The sequence below is a fragment of the Vitis vinifera genome, chromosome 14 (genome assembly GCF_030704535.1).
Source record: "Vitis vinifera cultivar Pinot Noir 40024 chromosome 14, ASM3070453v1".
NCBI classification, from domain to species: domain Eukaryota; kingdom Viridiplantae; phylum Streptophyta; class Magnoliopsida; order Vitales; family Vitaceae; genus Vitis; species Vitis vinifera.
In genome coordinates, this window is record NC_081818.1 from 21,864,981 (window position 1) to 21,884,665 (window position 19,685).

At 34.0% G+C, this 19,685-nt stretch overlaps 2 protein-coding genes across 5 annotated transcripts; one reads left to right on the forward strand and one right to left on the reverse strand.

Annotated features, from left to right (window-relative positions):
* Window positions 1-1,077: 1,077 nt before the first annotated feature.
* LOC100265236 (uncharacterized) lies at window positions 1,078-9,576 on the forward strand. 2 transcript variants are annotated; one of them, XM_002279813.4, is made up of 13 exons: window positions 1,078-1,443; window positions 1,662-1,759; window positions 1,842-1,928; window positions 2,227-2,371; window positions 2,481-3,422; window positions 4,731-4,873; window positions 4,968-5,165; window positions 5,311-5,401; window positions 5,494-5,662; window positions 7,078-7,188; window positions 7,280-7,373; window positions 8,937-9,048; window positions 9,185-9,576. In XM_002279813.4, the coding sequence occupies exons 1-13, from the start codon at window positions 1,237-1,239 to the stop codon at window positions 9,203-9,205; spliced, it is 2,418 nt and encodes an 805-aa protein (XP_002279849.1). In that variant the 5' UTR covers window positions 1,078-1,236; the 3' UTR covers window positions 9,206-9,576. The 2 variants fall into 2 exon arrangements, with proteins under 2 accessions (XP_002279849.1, XP_019080822.1); XM_019225277.2 differs by lacking the exon at window positions 2,227-2,371 and having other exon boundaries at window positions 1,426-1,443.
* Window positions 9,577-9,780: 204 nt separating this feature from the next.
* LOC100242947 (uncharacterized) lies at window positions 9,781-18,996 on the reverse strand. 3 transcript variants are annotated; one of them, XR_787566.3, is made up of 11 exons: window positions 18,563-18,996; window positions 15,242-15,288; window positions 15,059-15,161; window positions 14,364-14,450; window positions 12,688-12,771; window positions 11,746-11,799; window positions 11,175-11,255; window positions 10,906-10,951; window positions 10,725-10,780; window positions 10,468-10,517; window positions 9,781-10,133 (listed from the first exon to the last, which is right to left on the reverse strand). XR_787566.3 is itself a non-coding variant. In XM_002283315.5 (10 exons), exons 1-9 carry the CDS (start codon window positions 18,848-18,850, stop codon window positions 10,725-10,727), a joined length of 846 nt encoding a protein of 281 aa, XP_002283351.1. In that variant the 5' UTR covers window positions 18,851-18,996; the 3' UTR covers window positions 9,781-10,133. The 3 variants fall into 3 exon arrangements, 2 of the variants coding, with proteins under 2 accessions (XP_002283351.1, XP_010660495.1); XM_002283315.5 differs by lacking the exon at window positions 10,468-10,517; XM_010662193.3 differs by lacking the exon at window positions 9,781-10,133 and having other exon boundaries at window positions 10,350-10,517.
* Window positions 18,997-19,685: the final 689 nt, after the last annotated feature.

The following is a 19,685-nucleotide window of genomic DNA, read 5'->3' on the forward strand; positions in this document are numbered from 1 at the left end:
GTCAAAAGCAAAAATAATTTTGTCACCTTGATATATTAATACAATCTATTTACTGTCAGGAGTCCTCTTTTTCTATTTGGCTGCTGAGAGAAAAACCATTTGGGGTATAAATAAAATTGAAGATTTGCAAGTGAAGTTTTTATTTGTTTGAAAATATTGAGAGTGTGTTTTAGTAGGTGTTTGTGATGAATTTTTTGATGTTTAAGGCACAATTAGTTTGATGACATGTTTGTGGATTTCAATAAGTTAATATGATGGGAACCTAGAAATTTTTTACTAAGAAACCTAAAAAATGTTTTATGAAAAACCCATAAATTTTTTAATAAGATGATCAAAATATATCTCATGAAAAAACTTAGAATTTTTTTAGAAAAATGTGACAAATTAGGTGTGGAAAACCCATAAAATTTTGTGAAGAAGCTTAAAAAGAATTATCATGAAAAACAATGATGTTAAATTTGAAATTGTTTCGATTTGAACTTCATCTCCTTGGATTTCAATTTTCATTTTAAAATAGTTCCTACGAGAAGTGATTTTATGGTCTATATATTAGTTTGAGGACTTTCAAGAAATGATTTCGGGCCTTTCTCCACTTCGAAAAGGATTTTGAAATCCCAAGTACTTTCTTAAAAAAAAAATATATATATATATATCTTTAAAAAAAATAAATACATATGCTCTTAAGGATCACCCATCTCCTTTATCATGGACCATATAATCATAAATTTTTAAATAACAAAATATAATTTTTAAATTTAAATATTAAAATATATTATTATAATTAATATTTAAAATCATCAAGTATATTATTTATGAGATAATATTTTATTTTTGTCCATTATATGTTTATGTTTTATTTAATTTATTATTATTAATTATTTATTATATCTTATCATTTTGAGTTTAATGTATCCAAAAAAAAAATGATTAAAATCAATGGATAGTGAAAAAAAATTGAAATTAAATAAATTTCCTCCATAAAATAACCGTGTAGGAAAAAACAAGAGGGAGTTGTAGAGTTTAAAATTTCAGTTCGCCGCGTGTCCAATTGTGGGGCGCCATTTCCCGAAATTCCAAACCCTCCAAATCCAATTCTCCTGTCCCGCCCTCCCAGTTTCAAAACCAGCATGGCAGGGAACGGAGCCTTCATCCGACAAAACTCACCCAACTTCTTCTTCCAACAAAACTCACTCACTTCTTCAGCTCTCTACTTGAGAAAAAAAGCAAGACTTAGGGATGCCGCCAATTCCTTCAACCCGTGCTCAGAGGAAGGGGAAGCTCACCAAGAAGATGGTGTGTGCTGAAGCGCATTCTGATGTTAACGGCCAGCACCAATTGCTGCCCGCCTCTATTTCTTCGCCTCCCCAGGCCAACAAAAGCTCCCGAATTCGCGTTGTCGGCAGTCGAATCTACGATTCCGTGAATGGGAAGAGCTGCCACCAGGTGATTTTTCCTCTACTTTTCTTTCTTTCTTTTAAGTCCAAAAATCGTGGAAGAAACACATCGAGGTTTACGATGTTTTAATTTTAATTGCTATTATAATTTCCTTCACTTCCTCAGAAAACCAAACAGGTTTGAACAGGATTCAATTTGCTGTTCTCTTCCTTTGGCTTTTTTTTTGAGAATCTTACTCTGATGTTTGGATTGGATTAATGTTGAAGTGCCGGCAAAAAACGAGGGACTTTGTGGCATCATGCAGGAACCTGAAAAATGACAAGCCTTGCTCTATAAACTACTGTTTCAAATGTCTCTCAAACAGGTTATGTAATGTACCCTTTAATATTTTTTTTTTAGGTTTTACATAGTTTTTCTGCCAACTGATTTGGTTGATTTTGAATTAGATATGGAGAGAAAGCAGAAGAGATGGCATTGTTGGAGAATTGGAAGTGCCCAAAGTGCAGAAACATTTGCAATTGCAGTTTGTGCAGGTCAATTCCTTTCTTTCTAGTACTAGTTTGTTATGGCTTGTTTCATTGCTTTGGAAACAGGGGGAAAGATAGAAAATTTTGTATTTTTTTCTCTTTTAGTAGGGTCAGTTGCCTATTTGACCCTGAATTTCTGGATACCGAATTCCAAATACTGAGAAATATATTGCAATTTTGGTTTCTCTATTTCTTCCTTACTTTTCTTCCCAACCAAATGCGGTCTTTTATTTGATATTGCTAGGCATATCTCATGAAACCTTTCCTTTTTGTTTTGTTTTTGTTTTTTTCCTTATTTCTTCAGGAAGAAAATAGGTTGCAATCCTACTGGTATGCTTGTGTATACTGCCAAGGCAACTGGATTTTCCTCAGTTTCTGAAATGCTGCAGGCTATAGATCCTGATGGCAGTTGCAAGAATGTAAAGGACATAGTTTGTAGTCCAAGCAAGGTGTGATAGGGGTGTGTTGTTGTATAATGGGATGGAAACATTTGAGTTTGGGTGTTTTTTTGGTGAGACTTATGTTTCTTCCTAATGTTTTTATTCATGCTTCTGACAGGAGTCTCTGATTGTCTCTCCTAGAAAGCGAGGGAAGGAAAATTCCTTTGATGGAAAGAAAGATTCAAACTTGCATCCACTGAAGTTAATGTTAAGCCCAGATGAGACTAAACCTAAGAAAATAAAGAGGGAACAATTGAAGGAGCATGATGGCAACAAAGATGGTGGTGCTTCTTTGAAGAAGAGTAGCTCAAGAAGGCCTTCTAAAAATGAAGTGAAGGCTGATGGGAAGGAGGATGATGTACTACAAGAGAAGGGTTGTGGGGCGTCAGTATCTCAGAAAGTGTCCCTTGATTCAAATGTAATAGGAAAGAAGGGAGAACAAGGAGCCAAGCCCAATAAAGTTGGTGTTTTAGGTAATGCCATAATTGATAATGTGGGAGCCAAGCCTAATAAAGTTGTTAGATCTCACAAAGTTAAGAAGCATAGAATGAAATTACGAAGGAAAGAATTTGATGTCGATGTTCCGGTGTCCCATGATTCCAATGTAACAGGAGAGAAGGGGGAAGAAGGAGATTGCACCACCTCCCAAAACATGGGTGTTTTAGATAGTGCCATAATTGATAATGTTGGAGCCAAGCCCAATGAAGTTGTCAGATCTCATAAAGTCAAGAAGCATAGAATGAAATTTCAGAAGAAAGAATTTGATGTTGATGTTTCAATGTCTTGTGATTCCAATGTAATAGGAGATAAGGGGGAAGATGGAGATTGCAAAACCTGCCAAAATGTGGGTGTTTTAGATAATGCCATAATTGATAATGCAGGAGCCAAGCCCAATAACAAGGTCAGGAAGCATAGCATGAAATTTCAGCTGAAAGAATTTGATGTTGATGTTCCCTTGCCTCAAGGCATCAGCCTAACCACTATAGCTGGGATTGAATTGTCTCCTGAAGATGTTGGGCATGCATTGCAATTTTTAGAATTCTGTGCAGCATTTGGAAAGGTTAAGTTTTAACTCCGATTCTATAATTTTTTATCATTAGACCAATAATGAGACTGCATCTTACTAAAAAATTGATTGTTTTTTCATGGTCTCTATTAGTTAGGTTAACAATTTTATGGAAAATATTTATGACTTGTTATTGTCTTTTATAATTATGAGTTATTTCAATTGCAAATCAGTCCTCAGAAGATTAAAGATTGATCAATTGAATTTGGTTTTGGATTTATTCTAGTTGATGGAAAAGGAGATTTGATATTTATTTAGCGGATAGCTTCCAAGGAAGATTGCTTTATATTCATGTCAGAAGCCACGCCTCTTATGGACTGTCATTTAGATGCTTATATAGCTTGAGACTTTTGGGTTTCCTCATCCTTTATACTTATAGTTTCAACCATTATTAATATTTCATCATTTCTTTACTTGTTACATTGCAATCTTACTACTTATCGAAGTTTTCAACATTGGGATTTTGGATCAGATTATGATGTGTTTTAGGAGTTGAAGATTGTGAAATTTTAGAAAGTAGAAAATTAGTAAAACTTGTCTCATTATGGATTGAAGAATTGTTGACATCAGAATAGGTAAAAAATTTAAGAAGATATTAAGTATCAATAAATAAGCAACCTCAATTATGGATTCGAGTAAAACATAAAACTTAAAATAACTCTAAGCACACACAACAGCATGCATTAGGAAACACAAAAGTCAGAGCAGAATAACACTCTATCACTAAGGTTCCTCATTTAGCCAGTTAATCTGCAACCTTGTTGGCTGACTTGAGCCTCCAAAAAGTGAGCAGCCCATATCCCTTGAAGGATTAATAATCTTATCATTCAAGCATTCAGTTTTCAAGGTCCCCTCTTCCTTTCAGCCACCTGAGAGAAAACAATCAAATCACTTTCCACTTGCAGTTCTACAGAGCCCAGGGCAGTTACATTAATCTGGCCTTCTATGAAAGCTTGGACAATGTCAATAGCTAACACTGATTCATCTTGGGGAATGCTTGATTCACCTTGCACCATTCTTCTTCTCTTTTGTGACACTGCCTATTCTGATGGGTCCGAGGCTGCCCATTGAGCAACCATTGAAATTAAGTTTAAACTGCCCCTAGTGGAATCCATACTCATGTCACTCTTCCCTCCAATATGTTCATGCTAAATGGAATTCCCCTAAGGCTCTTTAGCAACTGACCTCCACAAGGAAGCATGGGGTAGTGAGCAACATCCATTAAGTGCTCAACAAATTGCTATTCACTTTTATATTGAGAAATCTTGCTTTCCTCACCCCATTTGTTTTTTCTTCTGTTAGGTTTTTGGTCTCAGGAAAGGGCAATCAGAATCTGTATTACAAGAATTGGTACATGGCTATAATGGGCCCCAAGGGCGACACTCTCTAACTGCTCAACTTCATATCAAATTGCTGTCTCTGATACTAAAGGACTTGGGACAACAGTATGCATATTCACCCTAGCAAATTTTACATACGATATCAAATTCTTTTCCTTATATTGGAACAGTTAATCATCTTCAAGCCCTTTGTATTCAGTTCTCAGCCCTTAACTTCAACAAAAGGAAACAATTCATGGTTGAAAGCTCTAGGGAAATGCATCTCCACATCCCCATGTGCTTTGAAAGAGCTGCCCTTAGATTGCTTTGAAAGTGGCAGTGATGGATATGATACGTTAGACTTTTCAAAAAGGCTGAGACTCCTGAATTTTCTATGTGATGAATCTCTCTGCACCGAGTAAGTCATAATGGTTTTATATGGTACATTTTTAGTCAAAATGGTTTAAAGTGGCATTTTCTTGAACTTCCCTCACATTCCGTCTGCAGTTTATGTAATGATGGACAAATATGATAATTTCTTTTCTTTTCTTTTCTTTTTTCAGAAGATTGAGGCGTTATATTGACACTCAAAATTCCAAATTTGTTGAGAAAGAGAAGGCAGCAAAAGAAAAAGTTCTTGCTGCAAAGGATAAGGTAATGCAATAAATAAGAAATGGGGGTTTTAGATTGCTATATAATTATTATATTTTGTGGTTCACTGTTTTAAAAGTCGATATTTGGAACAGACAAAGCGCATGAAGCAGAAGTTGCAAGATGAGAGGGTCAAAGCCATCATTGCACAAAATAGCACTCCTCTTTCAATTTCAAAGCATGAAACAGTTTTTTCCCAAATAAAAACTGAAGTTGAACAGGCACATTCTGAGATGCTGGAGGCTATAAACATGCTATCCAAGAGTATGTTCTGAATTTCTACTTGTAGTTGTGGGTTATGGAATTGTGTGCTTTGTAGATATTTTCAGTTGTTGATTGGACTGCTATCCTCTTGAAAAAAAATGCTGCCCAATTTTTATATTTTGCCATGTTATTTTATGTTTGTTCAGATGGTTCAGAAATAATATATTGGCTCTCTCTCTCTCTCTCACACACAGATTTTTATTTTCTTGGTTTCCATTCATAATTGGAAATTACTTGAGGTTGCTTCATTGTGTTGCAGTATAGATATTGCTTTTTACTGTGAGATACGGAAAAGAAAACTTTCATCAACGTGGTCCTGCTGCTTCATTGAAAACAATTTCTGGCGTGTTAAAGAATTTTCTTCTGCCCGTCTTCATTGCTTTGAAGATTAAATTTATGGAAGCTAAAAACATTCTTCTGCAGCTTGCTAATGGAGTCGTTGTGCCTCATGGTGTCTATGGTTGTTAGAACAGGAATCTCTTTATCAAAAGGGTTCTCCAAGCTATATTTATTTTTATCCATCTATAAATTTTTGTCTGATTACTAACTTTTTTTAATCAGAAACCTTTTCGTTGCATTCAAAATAAAGCTCAATTCCATGCCATTCTCTGGGAAAACCTTTCCATATGGTTGTTTTTGATTGATTAATGCCATGTTGCCTGAACCATGTTCCCAAAAGTGATATTTCTGAACTGTCTTAACTAGTTTAATACAATAGTAACCAACATGGGGGAAAAGCTTGATATCTCCACTTCATTTATTCAAAAGAGAAAATGTAGAGGCTAGTCCAGTTAGAAGAAGTCCTAGACCTATGTATGTTTATATATATTAAAATCTAATTGTCCATCTCAAATGTCCTATATGTGAAGTTGGACAAGCTTACCTGTTCTTGCCATGCAGATGATGGTGATCCAAACTGTTCAATTGGAAACATTGGATATGGATCTGCCATGTTACTAAATTGCCACGTATGCACTATTTATACGTGGGTTTAAACAGCTAGACACTAATTTAGAAGACAAGATTGTCACTCATTCTTTTTAATTTTTATTTTTATTTTGACAAGGATGAGTAAACCCTTAGTCCTAGGTGTTCTAAATTGTCTTAATGAGTGGCATATCTATATTTGCTATACAGGTTGCTGCAATATTAAAAAGAACTTAACAAATTAATTTTTTTTTCCTGATGCATGTGGATGATGTTTTTCCTTCATTGGTTTGAATAACAGAGTTTCAGAAGAAGGTTCAATAGATTGCTTCATTTGAACCTGAAGAATGCATCAATTGAATGCATTACTTTCATATTTCTGGATCTGAACTCTTTTTTAGTTTTTCTTCTTTAGTCTTTCAAGCTTTGTATCTATGAGATATGTATTTTAAATGGTATATTCTGACCTCTGAAAACAATGTCCCTAGTGAAACAAAGATCAGATGCTGTTAGAACGGAGTCTATCCTCTTGGATGTTAATGGTCATTCATTTTGGAGATTAAAAGTGTATGCTGGTGAACCGGATATTTTGCTTCGAGGTAAGTTCTATATGCATCATTTTGAACTGTAAGTAAATTCCAATTTATGAGTTTTCGGATGCCATTACTTTTTCTCGTTTCCAATGTACAGATATGGGAACATGGATTGCAGATGCACCTGATGAGAAATGGTTTTCCTATGATCTTGAGCAGAAAGATTCTATTGAGGAGTATATTTCTTTAAGGTGAATTCAGCTACTGTCCTGCAATTAGTAACATAGTGTTTTCTAATTTTTCTCCACTAACAATATTATCAAACCTACCTATATCTTGAACATGTATAGAGGTCCCTTCAGCAACTGCCACCAGCATTAGAAACTGTAATCATTAGTCGCTCATATTTAACACATGTAACACACGCCACCCTCTTGTTGGAAATTGTGGGAGGATCAAGTCTTTCCTGCATATTCACTTCCTGAAAGGAATTGAAAGACCACAGATAGTGGTAATTTTTCATTTCTACTTGGTCCATCTTGCATTCATTCCTCAGGTGATATTTGGATTACGCTGAAGAGATGTTTGAACTATTTTAGAGTGCTTTTAACAGTGTTTTTAATAGAAGTGTTTTTAGGAGAATCACATATCATTATAAGTGATTTTTCATATTTTTAAAAGTGTTTTCTAAATTTTGTCAAACACCTAATTTTTTTTATTTTTAAAATGGTCTTCTAAAATAATTAAAAGCGTTTCTTAAAATAATTGTCAAACACCTAATTTTTTTTATTTTTAAAATGGTCTTCTAAAATAATTAAAAGCGTTTCTTAAAATAATTGTCAAACGGATTCTTAAAGTGCATTTGACAATGATTCTAAGAAGTGTTTTTAACTTTTTTCATATTTGAAAATTTTTGTCTTTCAAGTATTAGAAAAATTAAAAGCACTTTTTAGAATCATTTTAAAATGTACTTTCAATATGATTTTTGTCATATTCTGTCACAGTTTGTGCTGTTACTTGAAATATAAGTATTTAGTTCATTGACTTAAAAGTGGATTATATCTCATGTTGAAGCAATGAGACTGAAAGTGGAATAGTATAAGAAGTGATGGTAAGAATTTAACTGTATATGCTGGACCATTTGGAATTCATAGAAAAGTAAGTTCTTTGCATTAGCAATGGAATGAGTAGGAAGCCCTCCTTCAGTATCCATCATGTGTAGGTATCTTGGTCTTGGGGGCATCCATGCTAAGATGTCATAAAGCCTAGTGTTGCCCTAGCCATGGAAGGAGATCTTTGGATTGTGGCTACATGAACCGCATGGAAGCCAATGGTTATATATGGAATGGTGGTTTACACTAAGTAGAATTTGTGTATAATTGAACTTGTATCTTGAGAACAGTTAGTGGGTGCTCCTAGATCAGTATGTCAATATGGAACATACCCATCTGTAATTTGATCTCTTTACCCTTGTTCCAGTCATTTGAGATAAATGAAGAGTAATGAACAACTGAAGCAGAGAAAACTCTTCCCAGTGGTGCAATTCTACTCCTTTAAAGAGGGCAAATCCACAGCCAAAGCATATATACTATTGCTACTTATTCTCATATCCAAAGTTACTATCTAGATTGATCTAGATGCATTTGTACTAATGGAAAATGAACTTTGTCTCTTGTTTTACTAATGGATTTTTCATTTAAAAAGGAAGTCCCTGAACTGATATTTGTCTTCTCTTTATCTTGATTTATGGTTTTGTGTTTATTTGTTTGTCGATGTTCTTGACCCTTTCAACACATCTATTGGTTTGGTTGCAGAGAAAAGAAGCTTAGGTTTCATAAGATTCCCAAAATGCGTCCTATAGAAAGTACTGAAGCAAAATCATTGCATAATTCTATGAATGATTTGGAATGTCCTAGTAAAATGGAGGTACTGTACTGGTATTCCTTAGTTGCTAATTGCTTCCAAGTGTGAAATCTCTAGGTCACAATCAAATTTTGTGAAGAAATTTTCATCCGCATTACACTATATTTAGTTAACATTGGGTTTGTTTGTTGTGGAGCAGGCAGCTGATGCAAGGAGCTAGAGGCTTGGGACTTGTTATATGCTACTTGGTTTCCAATTCCGATGGTTCAAACATATATTAAACAGAAATAGATCACACCTGCACCATCATCCAAGTTACATTTTCTGAATACTACAGAGAAAGATGGTTAGATACAAGGTCAGCTTCCCTCAGATGTGTACTTTGTACTCTAGGAATTTACCAATGTTGGGAAAGCATAAAAAGGAAAGGATAGAAACTTTTGTCCAGGAAAGTCCAGGAAGTTTTCTGGAATTTAAGTTGTTGGAAGAAGCAGATGGGACTGAAACTTCTGGCCAGTCCAATCCTGTCTGTCATCAACTTACACATTGTATTATTGTTAATGGTGTTGAAGATCTTTGCCATCCTTTTTTAAGTGGTCTGCCTTGTTCCTGGAATTTTTTATTTTATTTTATTTATCCTGTTTGGGAAAATAAAGGTAGACACTCCTTTAAGCATGATCAAAGTTTTCAGATAGAGTGGTATTAGAATCACTGATGAAACCTTATATTTGAGCTTCTTGAAGAAAAGCATCCACTGCATCTATTAAAAGGAAATTATACTGCATATCATCTCACTGGTTGGTAAGCAATTTGAATAACTTCATTTTCCTAGATACTGGCTTAAAGCTGGGAACTAAACTTAGTTCTTGTACAACTATCCCCTTGAGTTCAGCTAAAATTTGAAAGTTCAGTAAATTGGAATAACATATATGTTTAAGATAGACACAAATAAGTTATGTGCAAAACCTAAAAAGTTAAGTTCCTGAAACTGAGTCCACTGTACTTAGAATGCTACAGCCTACACCTCGTTCTCTCTGAGTTCAGTTTCCATTTTTACCAGTTTATACTTTGTGCTTCAGTCTTCAATCTGACAGTGCAATTGGACTTGCTAATGGAAAATTTGAATTCAACCTTTTACCATTCAGGACCTGAAAAGCAATGTATTCCATACAGCAATTTGGCTAAGTGACAATGTAATCAAAACATGACCCAAAATTTTGTTCTGTTATCTTCCATTTCATTGGCGATTAAGGAAAGGGTTCATGAAGCAAAATTTGTAACATTAAAGTAGTCATTATATTATAATGGTTGGAGATCTAAAATGCCTATTTCTAGGATTTTTCTAGAAAAAACAATTCAGTGACTGAGCTCAAAACTTCAACAATCATCATTTTTTCCTGAATTCCTCTGAACAAAACCAAGAACTTTGCATAAAAATACAATAGTAGAAACCAGGAAATGGTCATGATCTACAAGAAGTACCTTAGCTCTACAACTACAGGTGCTTTGAGCTAAATATGCTGTACGCCAGGCTTGTGAGGGAAAAGAAACGTGTTATTAGATCGAAGGGGAGAAAGCATAAGAGATCCTCTCTTCAACTGATCTTGCACATCATTTTTTCCTCAAATTTGCATTTGAATACAATAGCATTAAAATGATGCGTGCTCAACTGAATCTAAATATTGTACAAGAATTTTGAATACTATCAGATATTGTCATACAGTTTGTTGTACACTTACCTATGGTGTTGAGTTGGAAATAAGACGGACTTCGTATAGGTCATTCTCTCCCTTTGCTGCACCCAAAGCTCATAAAAATTATTTTCCCCCATTAAAAAAATAACTGATACAAAAAATTTCTATATACTGTTGCTGGATATTTCTTTTAAAACATTTCAAGCATGCATAAGTTAGAACTCACCAACTTCAGCTGTGATCCCCGGTCCAAAGAATGAAGCAAATTTTGCCTAAAAATCATCATTTGGCTTGAAAAATCAGAACAGAGTTATTCTTTAAAACTCAGGTCACAAACAGAATTATAAGATATAGGACCTCAAGCACTCACTCCAATCAAGATCGAAATATTAAGAGAACTCTTGTGTAATAATGTTAAAAGTGGTCTTTATGAAGAAAAATATATTCAAATAATCAATGGAAAGTAACCCTGTAAATTCACATAATTTTCTTTACCTGTCTTTTTTCAAAATCTGACAACTGCAGGGCTTTTGCCTCAAACACCAGCACTAAACAGTATTTACCATCTTCAGTTACCTGGGAAATTGTGGCAAAATTGAGGCAGCTGAAACAGCAATATTGATCATGACATTTGGAAATAATCAATTATGGACCATGGTTCTAATTTCTGAAGCAATCAAAGTACTTTTGTAAAACAGAGCCTTGTACGAATGACAGAAAGTGTAAGGGCCACCTAATTTGAAGAGCTCATAAAAAATACGACCAACACATTATATAGATGGAAAATGAAAAAATATGCTCTAGCAATCAACATATTTGATGTTCTTCTCTAGCACAAGGTAGACATAACACATCTTAATGGCCTTGGCTACCAGTTCTGGGGAAAAAAAGAGAAGGGAAGTGAACCAACACTGAATCCAAATAGAAGTTTCAACCCAACACCACCACCCCACACCCCCACCCGAAAAAAAAAAAAAAAGAACCCATTGATTTAGAAAACTCAGTATAAAACAAAAAATTAACAGGTGTGGCTCCCAACTACATCTAAAAATTAAGAGAACCATACTTCTTCACGAATCATTTGTAGAGTAGGCGCACTCCTCCTTGGAATTCCACCACCCTAAATGAAAAGCATAAAAACTGATGTTAGATTAACTTGAATGGAAATATCTGATTTGTTTATGCAATAAAACACATTTACGAATACAACATTTTACCATAAACATGCAAGTCTTCTCTAATTTTTTGTTTCATATTTGTTCCTTATTAAGGTTCCATTCTTCACCAAAAAGATAAAAAATGATTAAGACAACAAACAAAGCAGATGTACATAAAGACACGTGTGTGCATATCACGAATGCACATACTTGAAGAATGCAACATTGCAAACACATATCAGCACAGCAAGTTGCTCTCAAGAGGCTTTATGCCATTGTGTAAGATTCTGGTGCAGATATCAGCCAAGTTACACCCCTCAAGAGGCTTTGAGAAAAGCCTTGTTATTTTTATTTTCATGTTCCCAGGGCAGCTTTTCCATTTATGAATGGGGTTCCATCACATGTGATTTTTCTTCATGAGGAGCTTCTAGGCCGTCAGTTAAGAAGTGATCCTTACTTCATTCTTGCTTAAATAGTAGGCAGTCAAATTTTGAGTTAGAATTTTAATATTTTTGCTCAAAGAACCTTGCCACTGACAAGAATAGGGCAACAAATTCTAATCACTAAAATTTGCACACAAAAAGGTCCTTTGGTCAAACTAAGCTTCGCCCCAGGTAGTAGATTGTTGCAACCAAAGCAAGTAACAAGAATAGGGCAACAAATTCTAATCACTAAAATTTGCACACAAAAAGGTCCTTTGGTCAAACTAAGCCTTGCCCTAGGTAGTAGAATGGTGCAACCAAAGCAAGTAACAATAAAATAAAAAGGTATGATCTCTCAGATATTTTATGTTGATAGAGAAATATCATCCAAAAATTACATGTAGCATAAAATGAAGTTGCAGAACCTACCAGACCATACTGAAAAATCCGTTTCAATGCTTCTTCCAGATGCTGTTCATCCCCATAACGATATCTTATAACATCATTCCTGACCTAGTTAAAGTAACCAAAGTAATAAAAAAATTGTTCATAAAACAATAAAGTATATTGTTCACACATTGAAATAATTGAGGCAAAAATCAGCTACATAAGAATATGCATTTGCATGTAGATAATATTGACAAGAATATTGTCCATCTCATGAGGGCAGTCAGTACACAATGGATCTATTTAAGCTGGATCATATAACAAAACATCTTATGTTCATCCTCTAGTAACTCTATATACAGATTAAAACTGCAGCAGCACATATACCATACAATAATTACTGGCAGTGGGGCTTCTCCACTTGCCATGCAGTGTTATCAGGATAACAAGGAATTTCTTAGCCCTGTATAACCTGCAAGAACTTACTCCATAGTTTCCATTAGTCGACCCAAAAAGGGTTTCACAGATTACATGCCTAAACTGAAATATAATTTAAATATTAGTGATATCATAGCTAATCTAACAGGGAAGGTAATTGTAAAAGTTATTCTGAAACATTCTCTACCCCAACATAACCTAATCATATCTCCTAGATTTTACAAGGATAAGGTGTACCACAGTTCACTATGTTACATGACCACTCTCCTCAACAAGCAGTGGCCTAATTTGAGAGACTACAGAATCAGGGGTACTGCAAGGCCTTTCATTGTCAGTTGGTGAGGACCAAGAACCCTTTATTGCCAGTTCACCCTTTTCCTTTTTTCTTTTCATTTTTGTTATTTTAGTAACCTGTCACAGAACCTCAATATATGAAATATTGACAAATTTGCATATTGAATAATGCTCAAAAAGGGTTTGTGAAAAAAATTGATGAGACAGGGCTTTGTTAAGCCAAGTCAAGTTGTACATATTTTATACATCTCCACTTTTGCCTTCTGTATTACAAAATATAATATGGTCAGCCCGACAACTGAATTTTTCATCAGTTTCCTTGAGTAGATACCATGAAACAAAGGGGTAGCATATAGAAATTATCATCATATTTATAAAAACAATACTAGCGAAGATTGCTAAATGAAAGTGCAAGGATATTCTTGATGACAAAAGAAAATAAAAAAGGGACTGATGTGCAGTTCTTAAAGAATAAAAATTTCATTCCATGCATAGAGATCCAATCCTGCTAAGATGCTATCAAATGTTCTTGGCTTGAAAGAGCACTTAAATAGAAGGAGTTTAATACAAAAGGAGTGACCCCAAAATGTTTTAAAAAGAATAGTTCTTGAGAGAAAAAAACAAAATTTTCTGAGATTCTGTAATGAAAGAAAACTTACCAGGAGACTTTGTAATAAAAAGAATCTATAATAGATAAAAATTTCTTCACACACATGAAAATTCAACCCTTTCTAGGATGATGTCAGATTTTCTTGGGTCAAAAAAGAGGATTAGAGGATTTATGCTGAAGGAGTTCACTTACCAAAAGCAACCAACAGAATGATTACATAAATCAGTTTCATAAGAGAAGATATCTGAGATTTTATACAGTGAAAGGAGTTTTCAAGGGAAACAACCAGTTGATTTAAAAGTAAATAAATTTCATGAATGAAATTACTATCTGAGATTTTCAAAGAGAGAAAATGAGTCAATTCCAAGAACATTACCTGTTTAAGAATTGGGGTGGCACTTGTTTCTCTTAACTTTTGAGCATCTGAGTAAGTCAAGCATGGAACTGGTTTCAGTTCTGCATACTGCAAAACAGTAAAAGGGCTATGCCATCATGCATGTGGAAAAAAAAAAAAAAAGAAGCATAATTTGATTTCCATCACCATTAAACTAAAGAACTCAGTGGTGTACCACTTTTACCACAGAAGATCTAACACCAACCTAGAAAGGAAAGCCAGTGAACTACATGGAATGCAGGCCAAATGGGAAAACAAAAAGAAGAAAAAAGTTAAGTCTCCAAATGGAGAAAATAGCTTAAACAGCATGACAGGTGGTTAGATCAACGCAACTGGTGAAAATTGAGATTTTAAAAATACAACATTTGCTTGCTTTTCAGCCATTACAGATTTTCAACCAATTTTTGGCATTTCCTATAGCAGTTCCAAAAATCTCAATAAAATGTGGAATATGTTTCATTTCATGTAGATACATTAAACAAAGATGAAGAGAAAGTTCATCCTCAAAAATGCGATAAATAATTAGCTGCAATTGGGTTGCCCTTAAGAACACATACTGAAAAATGACACAATAAAACAAGCATGACTTGAACTATAACATAACTTATAGGGTCATTTTACTCTAAGAATGCACAATGTTATGTTGTTAAATATCCAACATATAAGAAATTTTTTACCTTGAGAGCCATACCAATTATTGCAAGAGGAAAGCCATATGTTAGCATTATTGCTGACCATTCAGATCCAGGAAGGATATTGAAGTATGCCCCAAAACCATATCTATATAATGCACAATACAGCAATGTAAGCATCACAGTAAACTGTGGAGTATCAGGTACATTGGAAGGAAAAAAACTCACGAGAGTAGTGTAATTCCAAGACCCAGTCCAATAACACCAAATGAAACCTGCAAACATTTGACAACATGATCTTATTCATCAGAACATAAAAGGAAAAAACTTGTTAAAGTATCAAGCTCAAAACTGTCATTTATGATAGCTAGACTTTCCAACTTCACCCAACATGCCCATGTCAAAACAACACAACATGGATGTATGGGATCCTTATTGGATATTCCCATTTTGAATTGGTTGTTGGTATTTAATTTTGATTTTGATTAATTTATTTTCTCATTTTCAACTTCTTTACTAGATATTTAGGGATATGAAACAACAGATCGGGATAAAAAATTTTTTTTTTTTACTTCTTCTTATCAAAGATATCTTTGCTTTGAATTGATTTCTAATTGAATTTTCCTTTTTTCCCCCTTGTCATGTTTTCATTTGAGTCCCAGAACCCTATGAAGGATCAGACGCCAAGGCCTGGTATCCACATTCTAACCCATGCAACATGGATCATCATGCATGACAAAAAAACCAAGTTCAGATGATTGACACAACTACAGACAATCTATGTTGTGGGGGTTAAGCCACAAGACTATTAGATGTCAGATAATTCCACTGCTCATAAGCTTTGCTGCTTACAAATTTTTTGTACAAGCAGTTGCCACCAAAACTTTTCTAACATACAATTTAAACCAAAAAATCATGGAGAGACAGACAAGGGAATGGATTATAAGATTAAAAAAATACTAAGTCCAAAAGTGGGTCATGTGTAACAATGTCAATGTAACCAACCCAGAAACCTTTTAGCCCCCAAGACTGCAACAAATTCTAATGCCAAAGGAATGGTCAAACCAATGTTCCAAGGGACATAAAGTTGTCTACAAGCAACTGAAATCATTGTATAATTGTGGTCCAAAGAGATTAATGTTTTAAGTTCATACTTTTCAGGTACAGATTAGTAAAGAAGCTAAGCCTGTTAGTTCTCAGTCCTTTTTTTTTTGGTTGAAACTAACATAACATGGTCAGCATATGCGAAGAAGATTTGGAAAGGCAAAGGCAATAATTTTGAAAAATTTTCTCCTCAGTAGTCTATTTTTTTCTTCTTAAAACTAACATAACATGATTAGCATGTATGGAGAAGATTTGGAAAGCTAAATACATAATTTTGATTAACATTGCTTCATGGTACATTGCAAGTTGAGTAGGGTCAGCATGTGTGAAGAAGATTTGGAAAGGCAAAGACAATAATTTTGAAAATTTTTCTTGCATTAGTAGTCTATTTTTTTTTTCTTCCTTAAAACTAACATAACATGATTAACATGTGTGGAGAAGATTTGGAAAGTCATTAGAAGTCTATTTTTTTTTTCTTCCTTAAAACTAACATAACATGATTACCATTTGTGGAGAAGATTTGGATTTTTTTTCTTCCTTAAAACTAATAATAATATAACATGATTAGTATGTGGACTTTTTTTCTTCCTTAAAACTAATAGTAGTAATAATAATAATATTATTATTCTTATTATTAATATTCTTTCATGGTATATAACAAATTGAGTAGTGAAACAACAAATAACAACAACAACGACAACAACAACAACAACAATAAACAAAGCTATATACAATAATAATAATAATAATAAGTGAAACAACAAATAACAACAACAATAACGACAACAACAACAACAACAATAACGACAACAACAACAACAACAATAAACAAAGCTATATATAATAATAGTAATAGTAATACTAGTAATAATAATAATAATAATAATATTGTTTCATTGTATATAACAAGTTGAGTAGTCAAACAACAAATAATAACAACAATAACAACAACAACAATAATAATAAACATTGCTGAGATGAGAAGATCGGAAGTATACTAGCTCCTGTTGAGAATGTCAGTTGGGAGTCATGAAAACTGATGATTACAAGGATAAAGGAATCAAATGGTGCAAATTAATCATTCTGCAAGATGGAAGGCATAGTTTTAGGTATAAGTAGTTCTCCTCACCCCTCCCCCCCAAACTAAATAGTGGCAGTTGGACTTGGTGCCATGTGATATGTAGTTATACATATGAATAAAAAAAGAAAAGAAAATTTGGACAAACTAAAATTTTTCCAAAACAGACAATAAATTAAAGATGCTTGTTGCCAAAATTAACAGAATAAAATTGAACCAATTAAATATCTGAGGCAGTTTTTCTGCAAAATTAATTCTTAATTCTATTAAAAAGGCGATTTTCTTTCTTTCTTTTTCTTTCTTAATTCTTTGGGTTAATAGGGGAAAAAAAACCTAAGGTTGGATTGTCCCTAACAGCACCCTCAAACTAGTTAAAGAAATGTAGATCATGGTCAGTCAGCCTGAGATCTAACATTGGTATCCTTAGCTCAACATGAAACCACAATCAACTCACCATGCTTTTTTCCTGTCATTTTGCATAGGAAAGCAAAAGTAATCACAAACTGCTTTGCCTTGAAAACTTATATTGGTTATTACTTCTACAGTTCACATGATTCCCATTAAAGAAGAGGAATTAAGCATGTCTTGCAAGCATATGTAAAACCTGTACCACAATATCAAGGATTGTTTTACCCTCATGCAAAAAGTTCATGATGTTCCATGTGCAGCGCCCAATTCTATCTCAATTATGACCATGTTTTTGTTAGAGTGCATGATAGACGGTATGGGTCCAAATCCTACAAGCTTAAACTTCTAAGAAAATTGGTCATCAAACATGGTATTAGAGCCTAATTTGGTGGGGAGGTCATGTGTTCAAACCTTACCATTGTCAATTTATTAATTAAGCCCAATAAGGCCGATTGTGGTTGTTTGATTGTGAACCCAAATCCTATAAATTTAACGGAATATTGATTTCCTCACATTTTTAATTCAACATTAAAAAAAAAAAATTTACTTTCCCCCTTGTCCTCGATCAAATCAAAACCTCGACCTCAAGTGAAAGCTTTATCTTTCCCTCTGCCATTCCTCATCTCTACCTTTTAAACTCCACAATAAACCAAGCAAGTGCCGTGCATCAAACTGTAACCAGTGAAATCGTATCAAACATACCACTTTAACCATAACTCTGCAATCCACAGACCCTTAAAAATTGGTTCAAAACCCAGTAAAAACTTAATTAAATTCAAATTTGCATACTGCCACCAAATTCAATTTACCCTAAAGTTTAGAAAATGAGGCCCATTTCTTCTATTTATCCAAATTCCACCAGAATTCAACTGTACGGACTAAAAATGAAGACAAATAGGACAAAAGTATTAAAACAAAATGGAAGAATATAAGATGAAAAAAAGAAAGAAAGAAAGCACCTTAGCTAACGAAAACTCCTCATCTACAACAATCGTCTTGTCCGACAAGGAAGAAGGAGAAGCGGCGGATGGAGGGGGAGTGGATTCGGCAGCTCTGGTGAGGAGCAGTAGAGGTTTGAGAGATCGAGGGAGAGGGTGTTGACAGGGGAAGATTGAGGGCCTGGATCGAGCGTGGGGACGGGGTAGAGGCGATTGGTGTGGATGCTGTAGAGAAAGAAGGTGGCGGTGGTTGCAGAGGATGGTACCTCCGGCGGCTGCCGTTGACAAAGCTCTCATCGGCATAGGCATTCCACACTTTCTCTCTCCACTCTCCCTATCTGTTTGTGATAATATGATATAATCCCTTCCTGCTTAAACGAGAGGCTCTGATTTGAAAAAGCGTTGCAAATCCCCCCACTATCAACCGCCAAATCTGTGATTACGTGTCCCTATATTTTCTACTACTTTTATACTTTTTCCTTTCTTTATTATAATTTTGTGAAGAGATATTTGTTTAGAAACTCCAAATACTAGAAATTAGTAATTACCCTCCACTTTTTTTCCTTTTTCCTTTTTTTTTTAAATTTAAATCACTCGTTTGTTTATGAGATTGTGGTTGATTTTTTATTTATTTTTGGGATTTTGGTTAGGATTTTTTTTGTAGTTGTCTTTTATCTTTTATTGGGATTTTTTGCAATTTTTATTTTTAGTTTTTTTATTTTTTTATTTTTTTGTGGTTTCATTTAAACTTTTAAAATGTGAAGATGAAATAATAAATTCTTACTATATAAAATTTAAGTCCAAATATTTAAGCTTATATGAACATTAATCTAATCAAGTGCTTTTAGATGAAATGGAAACTTAACTTTAGTTACGTGTTACCAAAGAGAATTATTTTTCAGCAAAATTAAAGAGATGGATCATTTTTATAATTTGAGAGTTATTTTGATCAATGCGTCCAAACAACCCTTTTGTAAGCTACTAATGTACGACTAGATACTTATCCAACTCTTTGTATCATAGTTTAATTTGTGATTATGAATCATGATTCAAATAAATGAAATTGAGATAAAGAGTCAAAAAAATCTAAAAGTGTACTTGTAATATGAGGTATTTGCTTCGAGACTTATTCAAAAAATATCTT